Below are 27,949 nucleotides of genomic sequence, written 5' to 3' on the forward strand. Positions count from 1 at the left end.
ATTTATTAGACACTGGGTAAACTGTGCACACAAAAGACTGAGTCTCGTTGTATCGCTCAGGCTGCACTTCAGTGTCTATTCACAGGCGCGATCCCACTATTGATCGGCACGGGGACTTTGACCTGCTCCGTCTCCAACCTGGGCCGGTTCACCCCTCCTTAGGCAACCTGGTGATCCCGGGCTCCCCCAGGAGCACCATATCGACACCGAACTTAGTGCGGACACCCGATCGACATAGTCCACTGCAGCCCAGAACCCCTGAGCTCAAGCGATCCTCCAGCCTCAGCCTCCCAGTATCTTGGATTACAGGCGCGCGCCACTGCACCCGGCAAGAGCTGCGAGAATCAGCGCTGATACTGAATCTAGTGGCTCACAGCGACACCTAGTGTATGAAAACAGATGATTAGGTTACAATAAAGCAACGTAAATTAAATCTTTTTATAATCTGCTTGGTAGATTTTTTTTTTTTTTTTACAAATATTTTCTTCATAATTATTTGTTTTCAAATTCATGCTTCAAGTTGATTCAGCACAACACACACACACACGCACGCACGCACGCACGCACACACACACACACACACACACACACACACACACAGACACAAAACCTCAATAGCTGTTTAACTACATTTAAGTTTTACTTTCATCAAGACAAGAGTAATTGCCTTTCATAATGCAATTAATATAAGAGATTTCCAGACATAACTTTCATCTAGCCATTCATAACACATATAGGTTATGATAAGAGTATTTATCTTCATCTGTTCTCATTCATTTTAACATATCTGATTATTTTTTAATCAAACTGATTCATAGTTTAATAAATGGATCATTTAGGTTATGTACAGATTTACAGAATTTGTTTTTCGATTGTTAAATATATGTATTATTATAGACTACATGCAAAATATTGACATCTAATTTACAATCTTGAAAGCCTATAATTAATCACATTTATTTGACACTGAGTATAGCTGTGCACACAAAAGACTGAGTCTCGCTGTATCGCTCAGGCTGCACTTCAGTGTCTATTCACAGGCGCGATCCCACTACTGATCGGCACGGGGACTTTGACCTGCTCCGTCTCCGACCTGGGCCGGTTCACCCCTCCTTAGACGACCTGGTGATCCCGGGCTCCCCCAGGAGCACCATATCGATACCGAACTTAGTGCGGACACCCGATCGACATAGTCAACTGCAGCCCAGAACCCCTGAGCTCAAGCGATCCTCCAGCCTCAGCCTCCCAGTATCTTGGATTACAGGCACACGCCACTGCACCCAGCGAGAGCTGCGAGAATCAGCGCTGATACTGAATCTAGTGGCTCACAGCGACACCTAGTGTATGAAAACAGATGATTAGGTTACAATAAAGCAACGTTAATTAAAGCTTTATATAATCTCCTTGGTAGCTTTTTTTTTAAAGAATATTTTTCTTCATAATTATTTGTTTTCAAATTCATGCTTCAAGTTGATTTAGCACAACAGACACACACACACACACACACACACACACACACACACACACACACACACACACACACACACACACACACACACAAACTCTCTCTCTCTCTCTCTCACTCACACACACACACACACACACACAAAGCTGTTTAACCACATTAAAGTTTTACATTACTTTCATCAAGACAAGAGTAATTACCTTTCATAATGCATTTAATATAAGAGTGTTTATTCATAGCGCACTATATGAAAGCAGACTGTTAGACTACCGTAAGCACGGTGAACTGAAGCTTTTATCTCTTTTGTAGATTTTTCTTGTCAGAAATAAGTGTCTTCAAAATTGTATAAAAAAAAACTGATGCCCTCAGATTGTTTTAACACAATACATAAAATCACACAGTAACCATTTAACCACATAGCCGAAGTTTTACAGATGTATCTTTCATCTAGCCTTTCATAATGTAGCATTATATTATTTATCTTCATCTGTTCTCATTCATTTGAACACAACAGATTATTTTTTAATCAAACTGATTTTAGTTTAATAAATTAATAATTTGCTAGGCTATATTGTCTATGTAGCCTATAGATTTACAGATGTTGTTTTTCGATTGTTAAATATACAGTAGGCTATGTATAATTAGACATGCAAAATATTGACATCTAATTTAAAATCTTGACAGCCTATAATTAAAAATAATGAGTTGTTGTAATTAAATTTATTAGACACTGGGTAAACTGCACACAAAAGACTGAGTCTCGCTGTATCGCTCAGGCTGCACTGCAGTGTCTATTCACAGGCGCAATCCCACTACTGATCGGCACGGGGACTTTGGCCTGTTCCGTCTCCGACCTGGACCGGTTCACCCCTCCTTAGACGACCTGGTGGTACCGGGCTCCCCCAGGAGCACCATATCGATACCGAACTTAGTGCGGACACCCGATCGACATAGTCCACTGCAGCCCAGAACCCCTGAGCTCAAGCGATCCTCCAGCCTCAGCCTCCCAGTATCTTGGATTACAGGCGCACGCCACTGCACCCGGCGAGAGCTGCGAGAATCAGCGCTGATACTGAATCTAGTGGCTCACAGCGACACCTAGTGTATGAAAACAGATGATTAGGTTACAATAAAGCAACGTAAATTAAATCTTTTTATAATCTCCTTGGTAGATTTTTTTTTTTTACTAATATTTTCTTCATAATTATTTGTTTTCAAATTCATGCTTCAAGTTGATTCAGCACAACACACACACACACACACACACACACACACACACACACACACACACACACACACACACAAAACCTCAATAGCTGTTTAACTACATTTAAGTTTTACATTACTTTCATCAAGACAAGAGTAATTGCCTTTCATAATGCAATTAATATAAGAGAATCAGCGCTGATACCGAATCTAATACATCTTATATTACATTTTTTATTCGCTTTGGTACTATTTTCACAAGTAAGGTGTACATTTTCAAAACTCTTAGTACAAAAATCCAAACTGATCACACTAGTAACACAGCTAGTCATTCTTTCAAAACCTGATGTAATGCTTTCAGTCAGTTGCACATGTTTTCAGTCCACATAATCATTGTTTCAAACACAAGATTATTGTAATATGTAATGAGAACATTTGGTTTAATCACAGAAACACAACAGTATGATCTTCTTTCAATTTAGTACTTTTAACAATCAGCTCATTCAACAGCAAACAATGCAAGATACATGTTTCAAATCACCGTTGTTGCTGAATTAATTACAGTAATACAGGCTATGCCACATTAGAAAAATACACGTGCATAACCTAACTTATGTAATTTTATCCATAATGTTTGTAATAGTATCTATCCAGTGTGTTATCAAAAGGTGTGATGAAGCACAGCCATGATGTTTTGTGCTAGGACAGAGTTTGCTGGCAATGAATACAGTAAATGATTTTGACTATTTGACTGAATATACTGTAGTGGACCTTTACAGATGAAGGTTGAGTTACAGTAATCTAACTACCATGTCTCTACCATGTTTACAGTATCACATAGCATACATACTGTAATGTAAAATGCTGTATTTGATGCCGTCTGTCTCCCTTCAACTGATGCATCTCTGATCAATCTGATGTTTTACAGTCATTGACTGTCTCCTCTCCCTTATACTCTATTCTTCTTTACAGTATTTGCACAAATGGCAAATTTCTCTGTATCTTTCTCTCTCTCTCTCTCACACACACACACACACACACACACACACACACACACACACACACACACACACACACACACACACACACACACACACACACACACACACACACACATGCGTGTTCACACTCTTTGAACATGATGGAGGTTACAGTATTATCTATAAATCACTTATGTAAAAATAATTCATTACATTTGGTTTTCCATATCAGAAATTACAAACAAGTTCTATAGAAACTGTATATAGAATCAATATCTATTATATTACAGTTTTTTTTATTCGCTTTGGTACTATTTTCACAAGTAAGGTGTACATTTTCAAAACTCTTAGTACAAAAATCCAAACTGATCACACTAGTAACACAGCTAGTCATTCTTTCAAAACCTGATGTAATGCTTTCAGTCAGTTGCACAAGTTTTCAGTCCACATAATCATTGTTTCAAACACATGATTATTGTAATGTGTAATGAGAACATTTGGTTTAATCACAGAAACACAACTGTATGATCTTCTTTCAATTAAGTACTTTTAACAATCAGCTCATTCAACAGCAAACAATGCAAGATACATATTTCAAATCACCGTTTTTGCTGAATTAATTACAGTAATACAGGCTATGCCACATTAGAAAATACACGTGCATAACCTAACTTATGTAATTTTATCCATGTTTGTAATAGTATCTATCCAGTGTGTTATCAAAAGGTGTGATGAAGCACAGCCATGATGTTCTGTGCTAGAACAGAGTTTGCTGGCAATGAATACAGTAAATGATTTTGACTATTTGACTGAATATACTGTAGTGGACCTTTACAGATGAAGGTTGAGTTACAGTAATCTAACTACCATGTCTCTACCATGTTTACAGTATCACATAGCATACATATACTGTAATGTAAAATGCTGTATTTGATGCCGTCTGTCTCTCTTCTACTGATGCATCTCTGATCAATCTGATGTTTTACAGTCATTGACTGTCTCCTCTCCCTTATACTCTATTCTTCTTTACAGTATTTGCACAAATGGCAAATTTCTCTGTATCTTTCTCTCTCTCTCTCACACACACACACACACACACACACACACACACACACACACACACACACACACACACACACACACACACACACACACACACACACACACACACATGCGTGTTCACACACTTTGAACATGATGGAGGTTTTTATTATCTATAAATCACTTATGTAAAAATAATTCATTACATTTGGTTTTCCATATCAGAAATTGCAAACAAGTTCTATAGAAACTGTATATAGAATCAATATCTATTGAAATCTATAGGTGTACCAAATGATTCATTGATTAACCATTACAGTTTTTTTCAGTCGCTAACAAGCGTTTGTCCAGCCAGTGTTCACATTTTCAAAACTCTAAACACAATTAGCACAGCATCAGTCTTTTGTGGCCATACCATTCACACATTTCTTGTCGTTTTCACACAATATGCAGTCAGTGAACACATTTCCATAATGCTTAAATTTTCTTAACAGACAATCTATACCTCCCAACAAAATTATGGATTGTTTTTGTAGTATTTACAAATGTTAACACACAACATCCCACAATAGCAAAAACAATATTCCAAACCTTAGATACAGTATGGACTGCATATATTTACTGTATTTACCATTTACATGAAACTTTTACCATTTTTGTAAATTTCATGATTTTAGCAAAATGTAATTTTGATTGCTAGCAAAATGTGTTGCTTTTGAACAATGTCATGAAGAAACAAGCTTTTCGAGTCCATATGCATCTTCCTGGAGTAATGATGCTGAAAATTCAGCTTTTCATCACAGGAATAAATTACATTTTACACAATTTGTTACATGAGATACATATTTTTAAACAGAAATCAGTTATTTCAAATTGTACTAATATTTTACAATATGAAAGTTTATAAAAACCTCTGCTTCTGCAATGATATCAGTTCAAAAACAATATATCAGTGAGAGAGTCAAGGAGCTACAACGACAATATGTCCAGGTATAGTGTACTGTATATTCAATTCAATGTCCAGTTCTATAAGCTTTGCACTTTGCAAGTAGGTAACCTACACAGTACAGTATAGTATACAGTAATGACATGATTTACATAATCTTTGTTTTGAGAATTATGGAATTGGAGGCCAACCAGGCCCCTCATGAATTCATATACATAGATGAGGCAGGATTCAAATGTAACGACCTGAACAAAATGTAATGTGGAGGTGGAAGGTTAACTGTATGACCATCAGCCACATGATCAGATGTCCCTCCTTGAAGCCATGGATGCTGGCTCCAAGGGTGGATCCGACATACACTGTAAAAATTAAAGGTGCCTGGAGGAACCTTTTGGGGTTCTTCACTTTGCCACACCGGCGGAACCGTCTGTAGATCCTCTAGGCACCCTTTAAAAAGGGCCGGTTCTCTGAGGAACCACACAAGTTTCCTGAGGAACTCTTATATTAGGCACTGTGTGGAACCACTTTGGGTGCCTCCAGGAACCAAATTTCATTTTTTTTAAATATTTAATTTCATGTTGTTACTATGGTTACCTTTGACTTCTATTATAATAAACAAATTGAACCAAATACAAAATAAGAATTGTTTATTACATATTTGATATTCATTTTTATACATACACTTCCATGCACATGGGGAAAAAAGCTAACTATAGCTTAATATCAATGAATACACAAAAAAATAGTATAATACATAAGCAACATGAATAATCAACCATGTATATACAATAGATAAACAAGAAAAGACATCTCAACAAAATGCATGGAAACACATATGTTCCACGAAATAAATCAATGTAATTACATTTGAACTAATTAAAAATGTCCATCTTTACTTAACTTTAAACATTTGTGTTTCAGTCCGATGGTGAGTCTGACATCACTGTTTCCAAGTCCAAAAGCTCTATCAGATGCCAAAAACAAACAAGTGCTAATATACACTCATTGTGCTGTAACCTTTATCTCTATACAGAAATCTCAGATGGTTAGATATTCAGCTATTTTGAATCATAAAATGTTGAAGTCTGGGATGCTGTTAGACTGGAGACTGTAATGTATACTATGGCTTTTGAAAAGCTTAAATGTGTGACTTGAATCAACAGTGTTCATAAATGGTTGTTGAGTATTCTCATGAAACAAGATAGAGGAAGTAGCAGTAGAGGCTTCGACCCGGAAACAGTATTAAGGTGCAGTAAAATTATCTGTTGTTCTGTGAATGTTCACTGGTGAATTCCAGTCATTTCAATAAGAATCCACACGATCAGCAATTTCGTTTGTGGTCAAAAATGTCACTATGGGACCAAGTTGGTGTGAGGTACTTAAAGAGTTAGAAAAGTGAAAAGGTACAGCATCGTTTTCCGTTTGTTTTTCCTCTTCTCTGGTGGATGGTCCAGGCACTTCAGTGATTTTCAGGTCTACAGGAGGATTTTTATTCTTGTTCAAACTTGTATTTCAGCTTACCGAGATCCCTACAAAGTACAAAATTTACAGTTAGTAATGTTATTAAAGTGATAGTTGTGAAATTTAAATAATTTCCTCAGACTTGTGACGTTCCAAACCTGTTTGACTTTCTGTCTGTGGAACCCAAAAGCAGATCTCAGGCATAATGCAACCCCAGTCACCATTCAATTTCACTGCATGAAACACAAGCAGACAACAAATGTGTAAATCATTCATGAAACCATTCTTATGTACACTTGTCTAGTTCAATTCAATGCAACAATTTATGTAAAAATGGCTAAGCTCCAAAAATGTCCCAGAAAAGATTGGGTTGTGTTGTAAGTCTTCTGAGGCCATATAATAGCTTTTTCCTTTTTTTTTTTTTTTTGTCGAAAAAGACTAAACTTGAAGTTATAATTCAGAGTTAAAAATGTCTTATATTCAAATGCAAATGATAAAGATATCAGAAAAAAATGCATAGCATTATTTGTGAACCAAACCTGTGATATTATTTTTCTGAGTAACATGAATGAGATTTGAGATCATGAGAAAATATTTTCAGAGAATAACTGATTAAAAACACAAGTAGCTGCTACACAGTCAAACAATACAATTGCACACAGAGAAAGTTCATAGTAATAAAGTACAGCATGTGGTGCAGGTAACTTACTGTAATTCAATGTTGCCACTGAAATGTTCAGATTATTTTAGAAATGTAATGGTTGTTCTGGGGAAAACAAAAGAACAAAGCTGATTATTCACAACATAATATTTATTGACCAGTAAATGGCTTTAAAATGGTATTTGAGAGAATGAGGGCACCTGTAGTAAGTAAAGTTAGGCTAAACAAAAAAAGACCAAACTATAACCTGTTTTTGTTATTCATAACAAACGCAAGAATCGGAGAATTTTCTAAATTAGTTAGGCTATATCAGCAATTTGAAGACAGTTGTACAAAATATGTTAAATTGAATGACTAAATCTATCTAAGACAATAAGTCAATCATTTCCATTTGTTCATTAGATCAACGAAGTTAGCATCCGCGCGGGGCTAAAACCTTCATACCAGATACTGTGCAATAAACGAGTGGTAAACGCTGTAAAAACGTAGTAATGTATAATAAATTTAGTTTATATATGTGTGTGTGTTTAAATATATAGTGAGTAAACTCTGTATTTATATTTATTTGGCGAGTTTACAAACCTGGTAATGGAGAGCAGAACAAACGGCGGAAGCTTTGATGAGAGGAGCCGTTAGTTTCCTGATGACGATCAGCTGAGCTTTGTTGCGCGCGAGCAGCGCGAGGATCACTGAAGCGACGACAGCAGAGGAATAGCAGCAGTTTCGTGACAGAATAAAACTTTTCTCCTCCTGCTTCTTCTTCTTCATATAATATTATTATTATTTAGTGTTGTTGTTTAAGGTTTAAATTACTTAATAAAATAGGCCTATACTAAATATATGTAAGCTACCCAAGTGAAAAAGACTAGGTTACTGTTAAATGTATTAAAAATGCATTAAATATTTGTATTGTAGGTCTACTAAAAACACACTCAAGTACATTTTTAATACATTTAATAGTACATCTTTTTCACCTGGGTATGTATACTGAATCAAACTTGCCTATAATAATAATAATAAAAATGCATTAAAGTATATTTGTATTGTAGGTCTACTAAAAACACACTCAAGTACATTTTTAATACATTTAATAGTACGTCTTTTTCACCTGGGTATGTATACTGAATCAAACTGAATCAAATAATAATAGGATAATAATAATAATAATAGAATAATAATCTAATTCGGGCCTCACTGAACCATTGGGTTCCTCCAGATGCTGGCTTTAACATAAGAGATCTTCCAGGAACCACTTAAATGTTAAAAGATCTTCCAATAACCCTTTTATCGCATTTAAGTTCCTCTATTTTCCCCCAAAGCACTTCGAGGTCTCATGGTAATGAAAAGGTGACTCCAGAACCTCTGAACTAAATACAAAGTGCTTAAAGGATCCCATAAGTTCCAGCAAGAACCTCAAAGATTGTCAATGCTCCTCCAGTAACCCTACTATAGGAGAAAGAGCTTTGAGGCACCAAAATTACATTTTGAAGTTCCTTGAGTATCCGACAGGGTATTTGAGGCTCCTTTAGTTTTTACAGTGTACCAAGCAGTTTTATCCCAGGTGCATCGCCTTGGATGATATCAGATGTGATCTTGATGAAAACATGTGGCCTAACCCTGAAGATCGCAGAGATTAGATACAGTAATTTTATGGGTTTTTTTTGCTGTTGTATTTTTGTTCACAATGCTCTTGTGTGTTTAATGGATATTTTGTTCACTGTAAGCAATACTGTAAAACTTTTTCTGTTCTATCAAACCGTGTTTCTACTGTACCTCCTGTAGTAAACAGTAAAGGAATAAAAACTGATTTGCTTTTTACTGGAATGCTTATGAATGTGAACAGTACTGTACATGTGGACATACAGTTCCCAACCAAGAAATTTAGTGTAAAACGGTGGATTGCACGTTTTGCATGCAAATACCTGTAAAACTGAAACATAAAAGTCTATGCAGTTTTTGTAATGTCAACAATAGCCAGTATTTTGAAACCTGGTGTACTTTGATTGAATGCATGTACCTTGTGAAGTGAAAACAAGTGTTATTCTTTGACAGAATTATTTCATTTTGAGTCAGATTTCCAGTGTTTTGGTAAAGTTAGTGTGTGCGCAGAGAAACGTGTTTTCTGTTTTGAAATGAAGAGTTAGTATATATTTAACAAAATGTGTTTTTGAGAAGACAATTAACCATTTGGCCAATTGTGTTTTGTAGGTGTGAGTCTGTGTTAAGAGTTTAGAAAAAGTATCTGAAGTATGGGTAAGCGCTTGTTAGCGATTGAAAAAAAAACTGTAATTCACGCTGCCTTCTTGTAACATAATCATCTATTTTCATGCACTAGATGTCGCTGTGAGCCACTAGATTCAGTATCAGCGCTGATTCTCGCAGCTCTCGCCGGGTGCAGTGGCGCGCGCCTGTAATCCAAGGTACTGGGAGGCTGAGGCTGGAGGATCGCTTGAGCTCAGGGGTTCTGGGTTGCAGTGGACTATGTCGATCGGGTGTCCGCACTAAGTTCGGTATCGATATGGTGCTCCTGGGGGAGCCCGGGACCGCCAGGTCGTCTAAGGAGGGGTGAACCGGCCCAGGTCGGAGACGGAGCAGGTCAAAGTCCCCGTGCCGATCAGTAGTGGGATCGCACCTGTGAATAGACACTGCAGTGCAGCCTGAGCGATACAGCGAGACTCAGTCTCTTTTGTATTCACATTTTTTTTATACCTCAGTGTCAAATTAATGTATTACAACAATTCATTATTTTTAATTAGCCTAGTGTTTCAAGATTTTGCAATTATAACAATACGGTATTAAAATGGTTCTAAACAGAGCCAAATTAGGGTTCTTCGGCTTGTAACAATAGCAGAACCCTTTTATAAGGTTCCCTAAAGAACCATGCTTTGAAAGTGCTATATAGAACCTTAATGGTGTTATAAATGACCTCTTCATTAATATTAGTATATTGTCTTCATTATGAATATTATTAAAATAATTGTTTATCAATTATTTATTAATGTAGTTTTTTTAGCCCTCTATCTGCCTGGTCTTATATCTTGTTGCCTCTATGGGTTTTAAAAAAAACAGCATGTTCTTGTTCATATTTTTTATTGACATGGCAGATTGTAGCAAAAATGACAGTGCTCTCTAATAACAGTTGTAGCTGAATGCACTAATAAATAACAATTGACATTGAACACGATATGGATGTAATGAAGACCAAGTTCCAGTGAAATATGAAATATAGGCTACTTTTATATCAGCATGTTATTCAATGTGATAAATGAGGTAGGTCAAAAATATTCTACAAGTAGCCTAATTAAAAAGTAGTCAGATTATATTATGTGTATGGATTATGTTGCTAACTACATTTTTTGTCATGTAATTTGGAATCAGTAACGGACTATAATTTGCAAGTAATCTACTCAACACTGCCCCACTCATTGATATACTGAAAGGTGTTTTATTTTATTCGGTTTCTTATATATATATATTTTTTATTTTGTACTGTACACTGCAGTAATTTTATGGTTTCGCACATTTTCCCCACTCAATTTTATTATTATTACTATTATTATTATTATTATCATTATTCTGTTTCGTAATGTATGTCATTCCTGATCTGATGTCCCCCTGTCCTACAGAGGGCGCTGTGGCGCGTTATAATGGCATCACGTCCCAGAACGTGCAGAAGTCAACTCAACACCTGTAACAGAAAATTCCAAACATAACGACGCCGACTCTCCTTCCTCATGGATTATTTTTGACAATGCACCGGTAACTCAAAACAATACATGTCTGTGTTAGAACCTGTGTTAATTACGAATAGTTATTTTGCTTCAGTTTCATAGAAACTACTGGTCTGTTAGCCAGCTAGCTGAATAGCTGTCTTATTCTTTTGTGCAAGTTTCAAGAATTAGATGGCGTTTTAATTTAGAAACGGAAAGTGTATAGGCTAGTATATGGCATTGTGCAAATTATGTTATATAGGCTAAAGTATATAGGCTATATATATATTAAAAAAGGTCTTCTGAGGCTACACGGGTGTCTATTTTTAACATCGCTGTTATATACAAATACACCTTTAAATGGCATCTTTAAATTTCCGCTTTTACTTTCGACTGTTCATGAAACAAAAGCTATCTAAAAGACAAACAAGAGATCTACTTTAAGACTACATAACGTTAGCATACGCCCTGAAACGAAGTTGCACAATTCGGTTATAAGTCTTTACAGTTTCATTTGAATATGGGGTCTTGAAGCGTATTTCTCTGGCAGGACTGACAGTACACGACCATGGCCATTGGCTGTGTGTGTGTGTGTGTGTGTGTGGCTGCTTAAAAATAGTGAGAGAGATATTTTTAGCAGTCAGTAGAGATGTATGACGTGTCAAATGGTGCCGGTTCACCATTATGCAAGGTTTGGATTCAGAAAGCCTCTGGGGTGAAAGTCTCTTGGTCATATGTCACAGGAAACGCATCACTCTAAGGCTTTTCAAAACAACATTGTAATGAATCACACTTATGCAGATAACATATTTTCCCAGATTACCAAATGAACACTAGTGAGACAAACTAAGTGAGATTATATGTCACAATGTATATAAAGAACAACAGATTGAATAATCAACAGAAAACAGCACAAAAAAAAAAAATACAAACATCCCCTTTCAAAATCTTTTAAACAGTCAGGTCCCTCATCTGACCTATAACAAAAAAAAAACAGATATACTTGCAATAAAGCTGCAGCCACATTAGCAATATTTTGGTGGAATTTTGCAGACAAGAAAAAGGTCCATTGTCAGTAGTGTAGCGATGTATTAAGCACTGCACACACAGAAGTCCCTTTCAAACCAAACTTGAACATTATCAAAATCTACATGGAGAACTTTTTTGTCCTCAAGAAGGTGGATGCAGTTGTTAGAAATTACTTTTAAGAGTTCGTTCAGAAGTTAAAAAATAACAGTATTTATTTCAAATAGAAATCTTTCGTAACAATATACACTACCGTTCAAAAGATTTCATCAAAGAAATTGATACTTTTATACAGCAAGGATGTTAAATTGATAAAAAGTGATAGTAAAGATTTATATTGTTAGAAAAGATTTCAATTTTGAATATATGCTGTTCATTTTAACTTTTTATTCATCAATGAATCCTGAAAAAAAGTATCACAGGTTCCAAAAAAAATATTAAGCAGCAAAACTGTTTCCAACATTGATAATAAATCAGCATATTAGAATGATTTCTGAAGGATCGCGTGACACTGAAGACTGGAGTAATGATGCTGAAAATCACATAAATAAATTCTATTTTAAAGTACTGTGTATTGTAAAGGCATATTCAATTTTGTTCCTGATATCCAGTCTTCTGGTGGGATCAGGATAATCAAAAATCTTTTGGAGATCAAAGGTATCCCACTCCTATTAAAAGGTTTTAAACACATATTGAAGTTCTAGATCTAGATCAAAATCCAGATTGGATTTAGCGTTCTAATCTGATTTCAGAATCTTTTTTTCTTCTTCTTTTAAACAACCTATTTACATGATTTGATCCAATCCAATAGCTGATGTACAAGATTTTTTTTTTTTTTTTGTGCAGGGCCCTGATGATACTGAACTAATATATATATTTTTTGACTGCAGGAAGGTTACAGGTGTAGCTGGGGTCTGGCGGCAGTGACATGGCGCTGTGCTGGGGTGGTTTGTTGGTGTTGGCGGCCCTCTCCCGGGCCCTGGGCTCTCTGCAGCTTTCAGAGGAGCATTCTGTGCCAGAAGAATGGGCCCTGCTCCATGTCGTGCAAGGCCACATAGGGGCGGGAAACTACAGCTACCTTCGTCTCAACCACGAAGGACGCATTATCCTGCACATGCAAAGCCTTAAAGGGGATGCGGATCTCTACGTCTCTGACAAGACGCTGCGGCCAAACTTTGATTCCTACAAGCTGCAGTCTACCACCTGCGGCCAGGATGTGGTGGTCGTCCCGGGGGATTTTCTCAGGCCTGTCGGGATCGGGATCTACGGACATCCCTCCTACATGGAAAGTGAGTTTGAGATGAAGGTGTTTTACGACCAGACAGCACTGAAACAAGGGGAAATTGAGAAAAACTCTTATCCTTCAGATGAGACTCCTGGTCAGTCTCAACACTCTCAGGGCCCCGAGGATGTGATGGAAGAAGAGGAATCCATCCTGTGGACTATTCTAATTGGGATTCTTAAGATCATACTTGAAATTTTGTTCTGATTTTGATGTGCCAGCTGGCAAAATATCACATTTGCCACAACATTCTTCCCATTTAGATCAAATAAACAGATTTTTTTTTTGACAGAGGATTAGAAATGCTTTGTCTGAAGTTTTGTTTAAATATAGCGTGGCGCCTCAACAATTCTATAAGGATTATGTTCATTTCTGCCATAGTTTTCTTAATATGTCATCTAATTTGACTAACATTTATAATTTGCATATCAACACAACTGATTTCACTTGACATGTTAAACACAAGGTTCTTTCTTTTGACCTGATTTGTTTTCTTCTGACATTTTATTGATTGAGTTAAAAAAAAAGCAGTTGTGTGGCGCATTTTTTTGTCTTTTACTGACCTTGGGATGTAAATTCTAGGTTTTAAACTGCACTATGCAATCACACAAATCACCTTGTGATGAAGGTTGTACGGCTGTGCCTATTGTAAAGAAGAGTCTGTTGGCTAATAAACAGCAAAAAAACTTCTGCACCTGTAGTTGTAAGATACAAATAAAAGAATCACTTATTTTTGAAAAATTCTCAGTGTTCAACATTACTTAGGATTGTGTTCAGCTTTGTTATATATGTGTGTTTTTTGTGCAAATAACAAGGTGGGGTTTCCATTTCCAAAATACCAAACGAGTGAGATAGATAAAAATGGTCATTTAGGTTTGGTCACTGTTAATACAGTGAATATACATAATTAGATACAGATGTGTCTCTGAATAAATCACATCAACAATATTATAACTACATTATTATTGTTTTAGAAACAATGTACAGTAAGTATATTATTTTAGAATGTGAAGATTCCTGTATAACATATGCTCATCTCAATCTATGTATAAATTTTAGAATACTATTTACAAACACACACACACATACATATATATATATACTGCCGGTCAAAAGTTTGGGATCGGTAAGATGTTTTAAAAGAAATCTCTAATGCTCACCAAGGCTGCAAATCCTTCTAAAATGCTGTTCTTTTTAACTTTTTATTCATCAACGAATCCTGAAAAAATATGACAGGTTCTAAAAAAACATTAGGCAGCAACAGTGTTTCCAAAACATTGATAATAACTGAGTATCAAACTATTTTATTTACAGTCTATGGTATCAAATCATCATATTAGAATGATTTCTGAATGAACGTGACAACAACGCCGCTTACGTCATATGAGGGCGACGGAAGTGTGCCCACACCATCACGACCTTCCTGACAGGGAAACCAAATAATGTAAGAAGCTGAAATTATAACAGCAGTGCTTTTAGTATTTATTTTATTTAGCCCGCATCATGTTTCGTGCCACGTTGGCAATATGTGGAAGAACAGTTGTTAAAAGGGTAAGTGTGCGCATGCAATTCATCATGTTAAACTCTTGTGCATGCGATATTTCTGTTCATGCTGATGGTTTTTCTCAAACCAGTTCATCTCATCGGTCTCTGGAGAAAGCGCGCTTCCATCAAATCTGCGACTCCCATCAAATCTCATCGGAGTCGCGGGACAAAGTAGGCAAAGCTTTGTTTATTTAATAGAGAATTATAATGCATTCTTCTGAGAAGAATGAAGTGTTTTCAGCTTTACACTCCTGCTTACAGTTAAAAGTACACCACGGTAAAAAAAAAAAAAATATATATATATATATATATATATAGATATATATAGATAGATATATAGATATATTTATAGTTTTTACAAATATACCATAGTTACAGACAGCTGCCACAATGAAACTGAGAACTTTCTATTAGCCATTATTATCTATAAAGCTATTCAACCAACTGACAGATGGAGTGCAATGACAGCCTATATTAATTTAATATAGTTTCACAGTAATAACAACTGAAGTAATTAAAGGATTGGAAGGAACTTTTGGCTTTCATGCTACATTTTTGTACGTTGTCAATGAAAGTGCAACAATACCATTTTAAAATGCATGCAGCGTGTTTTCATCGAACTGAGCGTGCCTGAACTCGTTTCAGAGAGGGCTCCTCCATCCGGCTCTGATCTTCCAGTTCTTCGCAGATGTGACGCTGATATCCCAGCTCACCTGGCACCCACTCAAACGTGGCTCGAGTCTTTGGCCGGTCTTGACAGTGAACCGCTTGGTGTGGTTGACCTACACCCTGATGTCTTCTCAGTGCCTGTTAGGTAAACCATTTAATCCTCTGAATCCTTTCAGGAGTTATGCTGCAAACAAATGGTATTTTTTTTTTCTGTTCCTATTAATAGGTTGGACATTCTCCATGCTGTAGAGGTTTGGCAACGTAATTTCAAACGAATAGTAAGTAACCCTGAGAAGCATTTTCTGTTTTCCGGTTTGGACTTGTGCATTAAGATACCGTCCAAATCATGTTCTATGAACCTCAGTCATATTGAATCATTGCGAATGAAATAAACATATGTAATGTGATTAATGTAGAGCCATGCAAAAGTCAAGTCAAGAGCTGAAGTCAGCGGTGGAGGCAGGAAACCTTGGAAACAAAAAGGAAGTGGGCGGGCACGACATGGAAGCATTCGTTCTCCACTATGGAGGGGAGGTGAGATATAATTTGACTTCAGTTTTTTAAACGCATAGATGAATGATAATATATAGCAGTGAACCCTCTGAATCTCTAAACAAATGCTCCTCTTGCACATTCAGGAGGAGTAGCTCATGGTCCACGAGGACCAACCAGCTATTATTACATGTTGCCCATGAAGGTGCGGGTGCAAGGGCTGAAAATCGCCCTAACTGCCAAACTGGCTCAGGTGAGGGGGACTGCGCTCTAAATGTCTTGCTTGCTTTGGAATGCACTTCAGTTTCAATTTCATATTTTGTAGGTTTTTAATTTTTAAATGTTCAGTTGTCATTTCAATTTTAAGTATTAGTTATTTTGTGTATATATATATATATATATACAGTACCAATCAAAAGTTTGGAAACATTACTATTTTAATGTTTTTGAAAGAAGTCTCTTATGCTCATCAAGCCTGGAGTAAAAAAAAAAAAAAAAAAAAACCCAGTAATATTATGAAATATTATTACAATTTAAAATAATGGTTCTCTTTTTTAATATACTTTAAAATGTAATTTATTTTTGTGATGCAAAGCTGAATTTTCATCAGCAAGTACTCCAGTCTTTGGTGTCTTATGATCCTTCAGAAATCATTCTAATATGCTGATTTATGATCAATGTTGGAAACAGTTGTGCTGCTTAATATTTTTTTTATAACCTGAGATACTTTTTTCAGGATTATTTGATGAATAAAAAGTTAAAAAGAACTGTATTTATTTAGAATAGAAATCTTTTGTAACAATATACACTACCGTTCAAAAGTTTGGGAACAATAACTTTTTTTTTTTTAAGAAATTAGTACTTTAATTCAACAAGGATGCGTTAAATTGATAAAAGGTGATGGTAGCGATTTATATTGTTAGAAATGTTTTTATTTTGAATAAATGCTGTTTTTATGAATAAATGCTGTTAACGTTTTACTCATCAATGAATCCTGAAAAAAGTATTCCAAAAAAAAATATTAAGCAGCACAACTGTTTCCATCATTGATAATAACTGAGTATCAAATCATCATATTAGAATGATTTCTGAAGGATCATGAAACACCAAAGACTGGAGTACTTGCTGATGAAAATTCAGCTTTGCATCACAAAAATAAATTACATTTTAAAATATATTAAAAAAGAGAACCATTATTTTAAATTGTAATAATATTTCATAATATTACTGTTTTTTTTTTTTTGTTTGTTTTTTTAACTGCAGGCTTGATGAGCATAAGAGACTTCTTTCAAAAACATTAAAAATAGTAATGTTTCCGAACTTTTGACTGGTACTGTATATATATATATATATATATATATATATATATATATATATATATATATATATATATATATATATATATATATATATATATATATATATATATATATATATATATATATATATATAATATTATATTATATTATAGTTCTTTTTAGCTTTTACCCAGCAAACATTTGGACGTTTACTTACCGTTGAAAAGACGTCCCTCCGACACATCCCGTCATGGTTAAAAAAATAGTTCCAAAATGAAAGTCGAACAATTTTTTGTTAAATATTTTTAGTTAACAGTAGCAAAACTGATGTGCTTGTCAATAAGTGAAAAGTGGTTTGGTTCATAAATATTCTGTCTCATGATTTTTCCAGGATTATCTTCATATTGTGGACTCACTGGAGATTCCCACTCTAGACCCCCACTATCTCCAGGACCTGGTCAAACACAGACAGTGGGGGGATTCAGTCCTCATCGTTGACGTGTAAGTCTGCAAGAGTGGATATATATGCCGTTGCAAACCTGGTGTACATATTTGTTTCCTTAAAGGGTTAGTTCACCCAAAAATGTAAAATTCAGTCATTAATTACTCACCCTCATATCGTTCCAATCTGTTAATCATATAAAGCTATCGAGGCTCTTCAGAAAATTTGGACTAAACTGCTCAATTCATATGGATTAGTTTTACGATTAAGCATTCAAGTGGTAGTTGTGTAGACTGTCAATGGAGGGACAAAAATAACTCAAATTTCATTAAAATGTCTTAATTTGTGGAAAGACATGAGGGTGAGTAAATATTTGGGTTTAAGTAATTTCTTTTTTTTTTTTTTTTTTTGCATACTTGCATTCCAGAGGTGAAGAATTCCCTCAGAACATTCTCAAGGCAACCGAAAATCTGAAAACAGTGAATATTATTCCAGCTATAGGTAAACAAACTAACCACATAAGCACACATTTATTGTAGACCAAACATAAGGGAATGTGGCTTTTGTATTAAAGCTTCTGTGAAGCTGAAAAACATTATATGCTATTTGTTTTGTTTTTACAGGCCTAAACGTCCACAGCATGTTGAAACACGAGAGCCTGGTTCTCACTCTGGAAGCTGTAAAATTTCTTGAAAAGAAGCTTCTTTGGCATGATGTGCGTTACACTCCCCTGTATCCCTTTAAACTCCCATACAGAGACCTGCCATGATCAGCGTGATTTCAGAGTATTAAAATGTTTATTTCATAAAAACAGTGATCAAGTTGTCTCATTTCACATATTCCACGTGGTAAAAAAAATTCAATATCATATGAATAAATAATAACGTTAAGAGTATATAAAAGATAAGGCATCTGTGGAATATTCTTCATCAGGGATAGGAGATTTTTGTTGGGATAATGCCGTGTGCTAAATCATGTCGGATCTCCCATCTTAGAGCAGATCGCTTCTTCTCTGTTGGAACCACATAATTGTTGGGGATGAATGTCTTCTGAGGTCTCATCTGTAGAGACAAGAAAAAAAACACTCAGATTAAGATAATCTAGGCAGTCCTTTCCAAAAATAAATATATATGCATGTGTGTGTGTGTGTGTGTGTGTGTGTGTCTTACTGGTGGAGGCTGATACACGAGTTGTTCCTGAGAATAATAAATACAAATATTGTAATAAAAATCAAACTTGCACACATTAATACTCCTGTTTTTCTTAGCAAGAAGCCACTACTAAAACAAGTACAGGATTACCCTGATGGCCCAGTGCAGCTCCTTCCTGCTCTTCTCTCCTGGAGGTTTAAACATCTCCCAGTCCTGCTTATATTGCAAATACCTGATAAAGCAGTCAAACACAGATAGATCAATGTTACGATCAGTTTGTGGTGTTCTGAGGGTTATCTATCACATTTCGGGAGTAAATCCTTCAAGTATTATGAGATCTTTAACAGCAACTGTAAAAGCCTGAACCCAATCACAAGAGATTCAAGTCTTGAATTGTTTATGAAGATCAATACAGGACGCCATACTTTGCCACTGGATCGGTTTTCTTCAAGTTCCTCGTGTGAGGATGATCAAAAACTGGCCGTATAACTGTGAAGAGAATCAGATTCTGTAAATGCATGCAAACTTACAGTCATGGGTCAGAGAAACGGGTATGATTTGAAACTAGACGTGAAAATGGAACTTACATGACTTTGGACGAGGGCGGATGTCATTCTCGCTGTGTGATCGTGTCTGTTGGAGGACAAGGGCGTAGAATTTAGTAGTAACGCTAGGGTCCAATATCCAGTGACTATTGAATTGTCCCTAGCAATAACTTCAATCAAACAATTAAAATATATGCAACCAATGTTGTTGCAATTTTGTCGCATCTGAAATGGGTCATACCACTGACATTACCTGATAAGTCAAAGTAAGTAAGTTAGAAAAATGAATGCACTCTTTCAAAGACACGCATTTAATGCATGAACAGAGAATATAAGGTAAGTATTTACGTTTATCCTCTTTAACTTAAAATATTGAATATATCTTTAAAACATTTTTTTAAATATGTGCGATTTATCTGTCAAACAGATACGCGTGAAATTTGTGTTGGTTTCTTTAGCAACAGTAGATTCCTCGTCTCGTTTTCTTTCAGAATTTTCATTGGTTCAATTCATTTTTAATATTAAAATAGAGCGATGAGTTGAAGCCGACAGCCTCATGGGCAGCAGAGTTTGAGTACCGGCTCGGGGACCTTATGCCATCCTGTCCCATATCCTCCCACTTTGCTTCCTGTCGATCACCTATAATGTCACCATAAGGCAAAAATGCCAAATATAAATCTATAAATAAACAGCGTCACTAACTGTGTAATTGGCACCCTGCCTGTAAGCGCTGATGTAGGCTACTCTAAAGTTAAGTCACTGTTATGCCTCTTGTCTTCATTCCTTATAACATTACAGAATTGTAATTGTAATTCTGTAATATAACATTACAGAATTGATTAATTGTCAATATGAGCTAAAAACCTTAGTCGATCCCTGAATAACATTTTTTTCAGTTATGAATGTATGCTTGTTTAGATAAGTTTATAAAGAGAGTTAAATTGTAATGCTGTTGACTGCATAATCAAGATGATGTTCTGAGCTATAAGCGAGATCCTATAGATAATGGCTTTATATGACATGAAATTGCAATTAAAAGTCTATCATAAATGCAAAAAATAGAAAATGGGGGTGGGGTGCTGCTTTTATATTACCATCAATGTCAAAATCAAACCAACGCCCTTGGAAAAACAATTCCAGTTTAAAATTCAAAACTGTAGAAGACTGATCAGTAGGAATCTGTCTGTGTACTGACCATGCCTCTGATGTATTCCCGGAAAGCACTCGGGGGTTCCTCCGTCACAGAGCTGGATCTGTCACTGTAACTTCCTGTTTCTTCACTCTCGGAGTCATACTGCACACGAGATGCACCGATCCGCATGTGGTCCAAACGCTCCTCCAGCTCACTAACTGTACCTACAAAACATAAGCACATGATTACACACATCCTAAACATCTATAATATTATACATTATAGTCAGTTATTTATATCTTTTGATATAGTATGTCAGTAGGAAATATCAGTTTACATTTCCCAACATTCCTTTTACCATTAATTGTAATAATCCAGTGAGATTTTTGTATGCTCAAGTAGTCTGACAACAGCCGGTGCTCATTTATCAAAATTCATGTATAACTTTCATGAAAGGTTTTGATATACTTCAAATGTTGACTCTGTGTATATATATATATATATATATATATATATATATATATATATATATATATATATATATATATATATATATATATATATATATATATATATATATACCTAGAGATTGGCATGGAGTACTTTCCATAAGATCATCTCTCAATGCAAATCAAACCAGCTATTAGGCTAACTGAAATAAAACCATGCCAATCTCTAGGTATGGTGAAGGCTATGTGATGATGTGGGGCTATTTTAATTGCAAAGGCCAAGGGAACTTTATCAGGATGCATAGTATCCTGGATCCATGAAGTAACTGGCCTTTAAAAATAAAAATCTGCCTGCCTCTATGGGAATTTAACATAGGGGTGTCCAGACTTATGCACCCTGTATTTTAAGGAAGAACATTTATTTATTTACGATACATTATTCATTCACAAAGAAAATTGGTGTCCTTAAAGGTTGGATTTTTCCTATTTTTTTTTAAATAAGGCATTAAGTTAAATTTCCAAAAGATGATTTTTATTCCTCTTTTTAGTCAACTTTAGCATGGGTGTCTAAACTTATGCATAGCATATATATATATATATATATATATATATATATATATATATATATATATATATATATATATATATATATATATATATATATATATATATATATATACACAAACACACACACACACACATACATACACACACAAACACAACCTTTCAAATGTTTGGGGTCAGTAAGATTCCACTTAAAAAATATGAATACTTGTATTCAGCAAGGACATGTTAAATTAATCAAAAGTGACAGCAAAGACATTAATAATGTAAAAAAAATGATATATTTCAAATAAATGCTGTCTTTTTCAACTTTCTATTCATCAAAGAATCCTGACAAAAATTGTATCGTGGTTTACACAAAAATATTAAGCTACAAATAACTGCAACCCAACTGTTTTCAACATTGAGAATATTGTTTCTTGAGCAACAAATCAGCATATTAGAATGATTTCTGAAGGATCATGACATGATGTAAATTTGCCATCACAAGAATTGTGACATTTTAAAATATATTCAAACAAAAAACAGTTATTATTAACATTTCACAATATTACTATTTTTACTATATTTTTGATCAAAATAGTACCATATAAATATTTAAGATGTTACACGCTTCTGAGCAGTATACGCAGTATATCTTCATAATGAGTATTATATTCATAATAATGACTCTTCTGAATAAAATAGATGAATACATCTCTCCCCTCTACTTCCTTTGCAGCTTTACCTCTAAAAACTAAATAAAAGTATAAAAATAAACAAAATAAGCAAATCCCTGTAAACAGTGTAACACACCAAGGCAGCCAGTATAAACTCTGACCCTCTTCCCCTTTGAGCCGTCATCATATCCATCATCATTCTGTTTCTCCTCGGGTCTCCTTTGAACTCTGCCCCTCATGTGCCTCAAATTAAATGGGTGGTCAAGACTGTCCCGCAAAGCCTCAACCTCCAAACCATCGTTGAAATATGCCACATTTTGAGAGCCTGCATCTTGAGTTCCAACGTCATTCCCTGTGGGAGTCTGCTGCGGGTCGGCTTCATGACCTTTGCTTGGCTTGTCAGGAAATTGATGACCATCATCCTCACATCCATCATGGCTTTGATCAGTGCAGTGTACAGCTACATCTTTCCTATCATCCGGTGATCTTGCAGGAGCTCCTCCGTCAGATGTTTCTAATGCTTGATCATCTCCGAACCACACCAGACTGCTGTTCTCCTCATAATCATGAGCATCTAAGATCGACTCGCTCTCTTCTTCTAATCCAGCCAGAGTACAGTCGTCTCTATAGTCCACTTCCTCTGGGTCTCCATCTTTAGACGAGTCTGGTCTGTAGGTTCCATAGCCGGACGTTAAAATGCTTGCGGCGGGGCTGCCCAGACTTTCATGATAATCCTCATCATAGATGTCTCTAGTTTCCTTCTTCTGCCGTACATCAGCATGCTCTTCTTCCCAAGCAGGTAACATGTTATGATCGTCGTCCTCCTCTTCTTTCTGCGAATGGCCACTGGATATTGTAACATAATCATCATCACTTGCCCATGACTTCCTGTCCTGGTCCCAACTCTCCTTTCCCCCAACAGGAGCATCAAAAAACCAGTCTATCTCCTCTTTTTCCTTACTGCCTCCTTTAGACACTTCCTCATCCTCCTCCATCCCACTTTCATGTTCATCTGCTCCTGATCTGTTCTCTGCCAGATTGACATTGCTGCTTATATCTTCATCTTTTTCATCACTCTTTCCAAGTTCTATCTCTTTGTCATATTCATTGATAAAACATTCTCTCTCTTCCTCTTCACTGTTTCCATCTCCAATACCATTCCTCTCCTGTTCCTCATTGCTGTCAGGGTTTTCCTCTGTACTGTCTTTTGCAAAAAAGTCTTTTTCCTCTTCGTCATTCATGTCTTCCTCATTTTTAGGTTCTCTCTCATTCGGTTTGCTGTTCTCTGATCCCTCGCTTTCAGAGTTCCCTGTGCTCTCTTTCTTCACAAAAGATTTGTCACCATCTATTTTGTCCTCAATGCCTTCATTATCTTCTGATACATTAGCTCCTTCTTCATTTTCTTCTCCTTCCTCCTCATCTTGTTCTTCTTCCCCACTTCCACCTGTGCTCTCTTCCTTAGTGAGGCCCTCTTTCTTTTCATCACTGTTTGAATCTTTATCTGTACACTTTTCTTCACTATTTGAGTCTTCTTTTGGAAAAGACTCCTCTTCTTCTTCTTCACTCTCCTCTACACTCACCTGATCTTTCTCACTCTCTGAATCATTGCTTTGGGCTTTGTTCTCCTCAGTGTTTTCTCCACAGACAGAACTCTCTTTCTCCTCCTCACTATCTTCTAGATCCTCCTCTTCCTTCTTTTTATTCCTTTTCCCCTGTTCACACAGCTCAAACTCTTCCTCCTCGTCTCGACTTCCTTCTTCCTCCCCTTCACTTTCTTCCCATTGACTTTCTTCTTCCTTTTCCTCCTCCTCACTTGTTTCTCCTTTTTTCTCTTCGCTTTCCTTTCTCTTTTCCTCAACTTCACTTTTTTCTTCCTCCTCTGAAAGTTCTCCTTTTTTCACCTCTTCACTTCCTTCTTCCTCTCCCTCGGCTTGACTTTCTTCAAGCTCTTTTACTATTTCTTCCTCTTCACTCTCTTTTTCATCATCTTCACTTTCTTCATCTTCACTCTCTTTAACTTCCTCTTTATTCTCATGTCCCGTTTCTTCCTCTTCACTTTCTTTTCCATTTTGCTCCTCTTCAAACTCTCTTTCCTCAGCTTCACTTTCTTCTTCTTCCTCCTCTTCACTTTCTTCCTCATCTTCATTCTCTAGTCCTGTTTCCTCCTCTTCACTTTCTTCTTCAAGCTCTTTTTCCTCATCTTCACTTTCTTCCTCCTCATAAATCTCTTTTTCCTCATCTTCATTCTCTTTGCCTTTTTCCATTTCATCTTCTATGAAACATTCTCTCTCGACCTCACTTCCGTCTTCATCTGCCTTAGGATTTGTTTCAGCCTGTACATATTTCTTCTTCTCCAACTCATTCCCTTGAAGAGTTTCCTTCATCCTCTCCCTTTTATCATCTCCAATTACAAATATTTCCTTCTCATCATTATTGTCTCTTTCAGGCTCTCTCTCAATCCTTCTGTTTTCTTTCTTAACATAATCCCTGTCTTCCCCCTCACTTTCCCGATCTGTCCAGAAAGAAGAGGACAGGGATCCTTCATCATCCTTGCTTTCATTTTCCAAATGGCTGTCAAAAGCTTTATACATCTTGAGGTAGATGGACAGATCTCTCTTTTAGCCCTCAGTAAGAAAATGAAATCCTCTTCTGAGCCAAAGCAGATGGCTGAGAGGGAGGGTGAATGTAACTAAGAAGATTACTGATAAGAACTTAACTGGGTTTATTATAAGGCTAATTGCACCACCTGGTGTATGGGAGGTATTATTACTACTCTTCAGGATGTAATCTGTACACTACAATTCAAATGTTTGTGGTCAGTATTGTTTTACTGTTTTTTCAGTGGGCATTAGTCTTTTTTTCAAAACCATTAGAAATTCAATTTGAAATAAAAAGTTGCATAATGCATTATTTAAAGGTATACATTAGATACTTTGCAGCATCCAGTAAGTAGTTTATTAGTATTCCTGATACTGATATAATGACTGGACTTACCAGAATCTTCACTATGCGTGGACTCATCACAGACATGAGACCGACCTTGATGCTTTCTATATAAGGAGATGGAAAATAATGTTTATTGCACATGCACATGGATGATGATGTTTTTTTTTTTTTACTTTAACTATCAAATCAAGAAATGATTATGTGTCCTCACCTTAACACTTTCCTTTTAATCACAGGCTTCAAATGAGCCCTATGTTCTCTATCAGGACTTGTCGTCTCACTCCCATCCAAAACTGAGTGAAATATTTCAGAAGGCCCTTCCTCAGTCTCCAGCCTGTTGGGTGCTGTGGAGGGCCGAGCTGGTCTGTGAGCAACTGAGTGCCGTGAATATGAATCATAGTAGTGATTCATACCAGTCTCTCCATGATCGTCCTCATTAAATGTGGAGGTGAAAATCTAGGAATGGAAAATTGGAAAAACACACATATTGTGTATTATACGTGTTTAAGTCACCATGAAATCAAAATAGTTCAATTCAATTCTTGTTTTTTTAAGGAATATTGCAGTTTATATAAATGATTTATCCGTGCACATCTTTTTTTTTTATTCATGTGCCCTCATAATCTTTAATCAAACGAACTCCCCCCTCCCCCAATGCAGCAACATCTCTTCTTTGATGATGTGTTTACTGGCATGAGGGCGGGACAACCTGTCACTCACATGACATAATAGCAATAGCAAACCACAACGGTCCAATCAATTCCCGGTGGACATTTTCTTTCTAATTTCAAAAGCCGTTTTACTCGCATACACATCACAATAATGAAGAAAACACTATCGCAACTTCCATCTCTTTAAAAACTCATACCTCTCTCTGCTGCCCCGCTGAGCTGGTGTTCAAGAGAACGTAGTTACAACCGTGACCAATGTTGTTCAGTTGGACTGAGGCAAAAACACAAATTGAACAGGTTAAGTGTGTTTAAAAAAAATGCTTTAAAGTCGCATGAAATTGCACAACATAAAGCTGGAGTGACTGCTCACCTTTTTCCTTAATAAGCGCTGGTGGACTTTTGCTGGAACTGCTGTGAGATGTTGGAGAAGTCCATTCCCTGGAGCTGTGACTCTTTGACTTTTCATGACGAATCAGCTGATCTAGATCTAGTGGAGATTCATAAATATGACAGCACTACTTCAAGACAATACATGCTATAAAATGCAAATAAATGCACTGATGTAGGCTGGAACAGTTCAAAATATTAGCCCACCTCGCTTGAATTCCCGCAGTCTTTCTTTGGGAATATTACTGTATCCAAGTGCAGCTAACTGCAGCTGAATCTCCTCCTCAGAATAGTCTAGACTCTCCATCTGTTAATAACAAAATAAACATATCAGACGTTAGTCAAATACGTCGTATTTACTCAAGAGAAAATATATAGCCTAACGTTATCTGCTAAGTTTAAACAAAACTCAACAAAATCTTTCTTTAAACTGCCTCACTGACAGCAACGTTCATAGTGCTGAAATAATAAGGCTGTTGTGCAACATATGAAAAGAAAACATAAGTGAAGTTTAAAGCACAATGATTATTTTCTTCTGTTTTTCCTCACCTTTAAATGGTCAGATTGTATAGTTGTTGTCTTCACAGTACCAGGACAACGGCGGCGGTTCCGTTTTCAAAATAAAAAGATAACCGAGTAAGAAACCGCTTCAATTAAAAGTTACAGCGCCATCTGGTGTTTGGGAGACCCTGTGGTTATCACAGTACATTACAGTCGTTAAAGAATTTAATTTAATTTAATTTAATTTTATTCATTTACTTACCTTAGACGGTTATTTATATTTTAAGCAAAATCAGGAAAAGACTGATGCAAAAATTCTATTTTTTTTTATTGTCCCGTACAAAAAATATAATCTCCACCATAATATGTGGGATCTCGTTCAAAAAGATTAAGAATTATTTTTTTTAGATAAAAGTTAGGTGAATTTCTTTTTAGATGGTGGTCACTAATACCAAGTTTCCTATGCATAAACATAACGTTTTGCATTGAAATCTCGGCGGAGACGGTTACCATATTCATTTTTGTACCTTACAAATACTGACAGCCTGGTACATTTTTTGAAAGTTACTAACACCGAATCCGATCTAAATCTAGGATACATCGGATTCATAGGATGTATTGTTTACGAGCGGTACCCAGGTACCCGGAGCTTGAGCCACGCCCATTTTACACAAACCTTTGAACTCATATCCAATCACCTTCAAGTTCCCAACAAGGCTC

At 36.1% G+C, this 27,949-nt stretch overlaps 3 protein-coding genes across 3 annotated transcripts; 2 read left to right on the top strand and 1 right to left on the bottom strand.

Annotated features, from left to right (window-relative positions):
* Positions 1–11,377: 11,377 nt before the first annotated feature.
* Positions 11,378–14,583, top strand: cUnh6orf120 (chromosome Un C6orf120 homolog). Its single transcript, XM_081358072.1, has 2 exons — positions 11,378–11,519; positions 13,387–14,583. Exon 2 carries the CDS (start codon positions 13,425–13,427, stop codon positions 13,983–13,985), a length of 561 nt encoding a protein of 186 aa, XP_081214198.1. The 5' UTR covers positions 11,378–11,519; positions 13,387–13,424; the 3' UTR covers positions 13,986–14,583.
* Positions 14,584–15,138: 555 nt separating this feature from the next.
* Positions 15,139–19,122, top strand: mrpl4 (mitochondrial ribosomal protein L4). Its single transcript, XM_081358071.1, has 9 exons — positions 15,139–15,329; positions 15,413–15,494; positions 15,969–16,137; positions 16,219–16,270; positions 16,409–16,526; positions 16,631–16,737; positions 18,174–18,283; positions 18,652–18,725; positions 18,848–19,122. The coding sequence occupies exons 1-9, from the start codon at positions 15,282–15,284 to the stop codon at positions 18,991–18,993; spliced, it is 906 nt and encodes a 301-aa protein (XP_081214197.1). The 5' UTR covers positions 15,139–15,281; the 3' UTR covers positions 18,994–19,122.
* Positions 18,916–27,798, bottom strand: hyls1 (HYLS1 centriolar and ciliogenesis associated). The gene is made up of 12 exons (XM_081358070.1): positions 27,278–27,798; positions 26,936–27,035; positions 26,712–26,828; positions 26,539–26,612; positions 25,882–26,126; positions 25,719–25,774; positions 21,116–21,276; positions 19,963–20,008; positions 19,801–19,864; positions 19,526–19,607; positions 19,394–19,420; positions 18,916–19,285 (listed from the first exon to the last, which is right to left on the bottom strand). The coding sequence occupies exons 2-12, from the start codon at positions 27,033–27,035 to the stop codon at positions 19,154–19,156; spliced, it is 1,104 nt and encodes a 367-aa protein (XP_081214196.1). The 5' UTR covers positions 27,278–27,798; the 3' UTR covers positions 18,916–19,153.
* Positions 27,799–27,949: the final 151 nt, after the last annotated feature.

Source organism: Scardinius erythrophthalmus, assembly GCF_964197995.2.
Source record: "Scardinius erythrophthalmus genome assembly, chromosome: 25".
NCBI lineage: Eukaryota > Metazoa > Chordata > Actinopteri > Cypriniformes > Leuciscidae > Scardinius > Scardinius erythrophthalmus.

Bases quoted from the DNA above. Each gene is read 5' to 3' on its own strand.
- cUnh6orf120 (XM_081358072.1), top strand. From the start codon at position 13,425: ATGGCGCTGTGCTGGGGTGGTTTGTTGGTGTTGGCGGCCCTCTCCCGG.
- mrpl4 (XM_081358071.1), top strand. From the start codon at position 15,282: ATGTTTCGTGCCACGTTGGCAATATGTGGAAGAACAGTTGTTAAAAGG. The intron at 16,138-16,218 runs GTAAACCATTTA...TCCTATTAATAG, and splicing joins GTCTTCTCAGTGCCTGTTAG to GTTGGACATTCTCCATGCTG. The intron at 18,284-18,651 runs GTAAGTCTGCAA...CTTGCATTCCAG, and splicing joins TCAGTCCTCATCGTTGACGT to AGGTGAAGAATTCCCTCAGA.
- hyls1 (XM_081358070.1), bottom strand. From the start codon at position 27,035: ATGGAGAGTCTAGACTATTCTGAGGAGGAGATTCAGCTGCAGTTAGCT. The intron at 26,613-26,711 runs GTGAGCAGTCAC...TTTTTGCCTCAG, and splicing joins AGCGCTTATTAAGGAAAAAG to TCCAACTGAACAACATTGGT. The intron at 21,277-25,718 runs GTAAGTCCAGTC...TATGTTTTGTAG, and splicing joins CACGCATAGTGAAGATTCTG to GTACAGTTAGTGAGCTGGAG.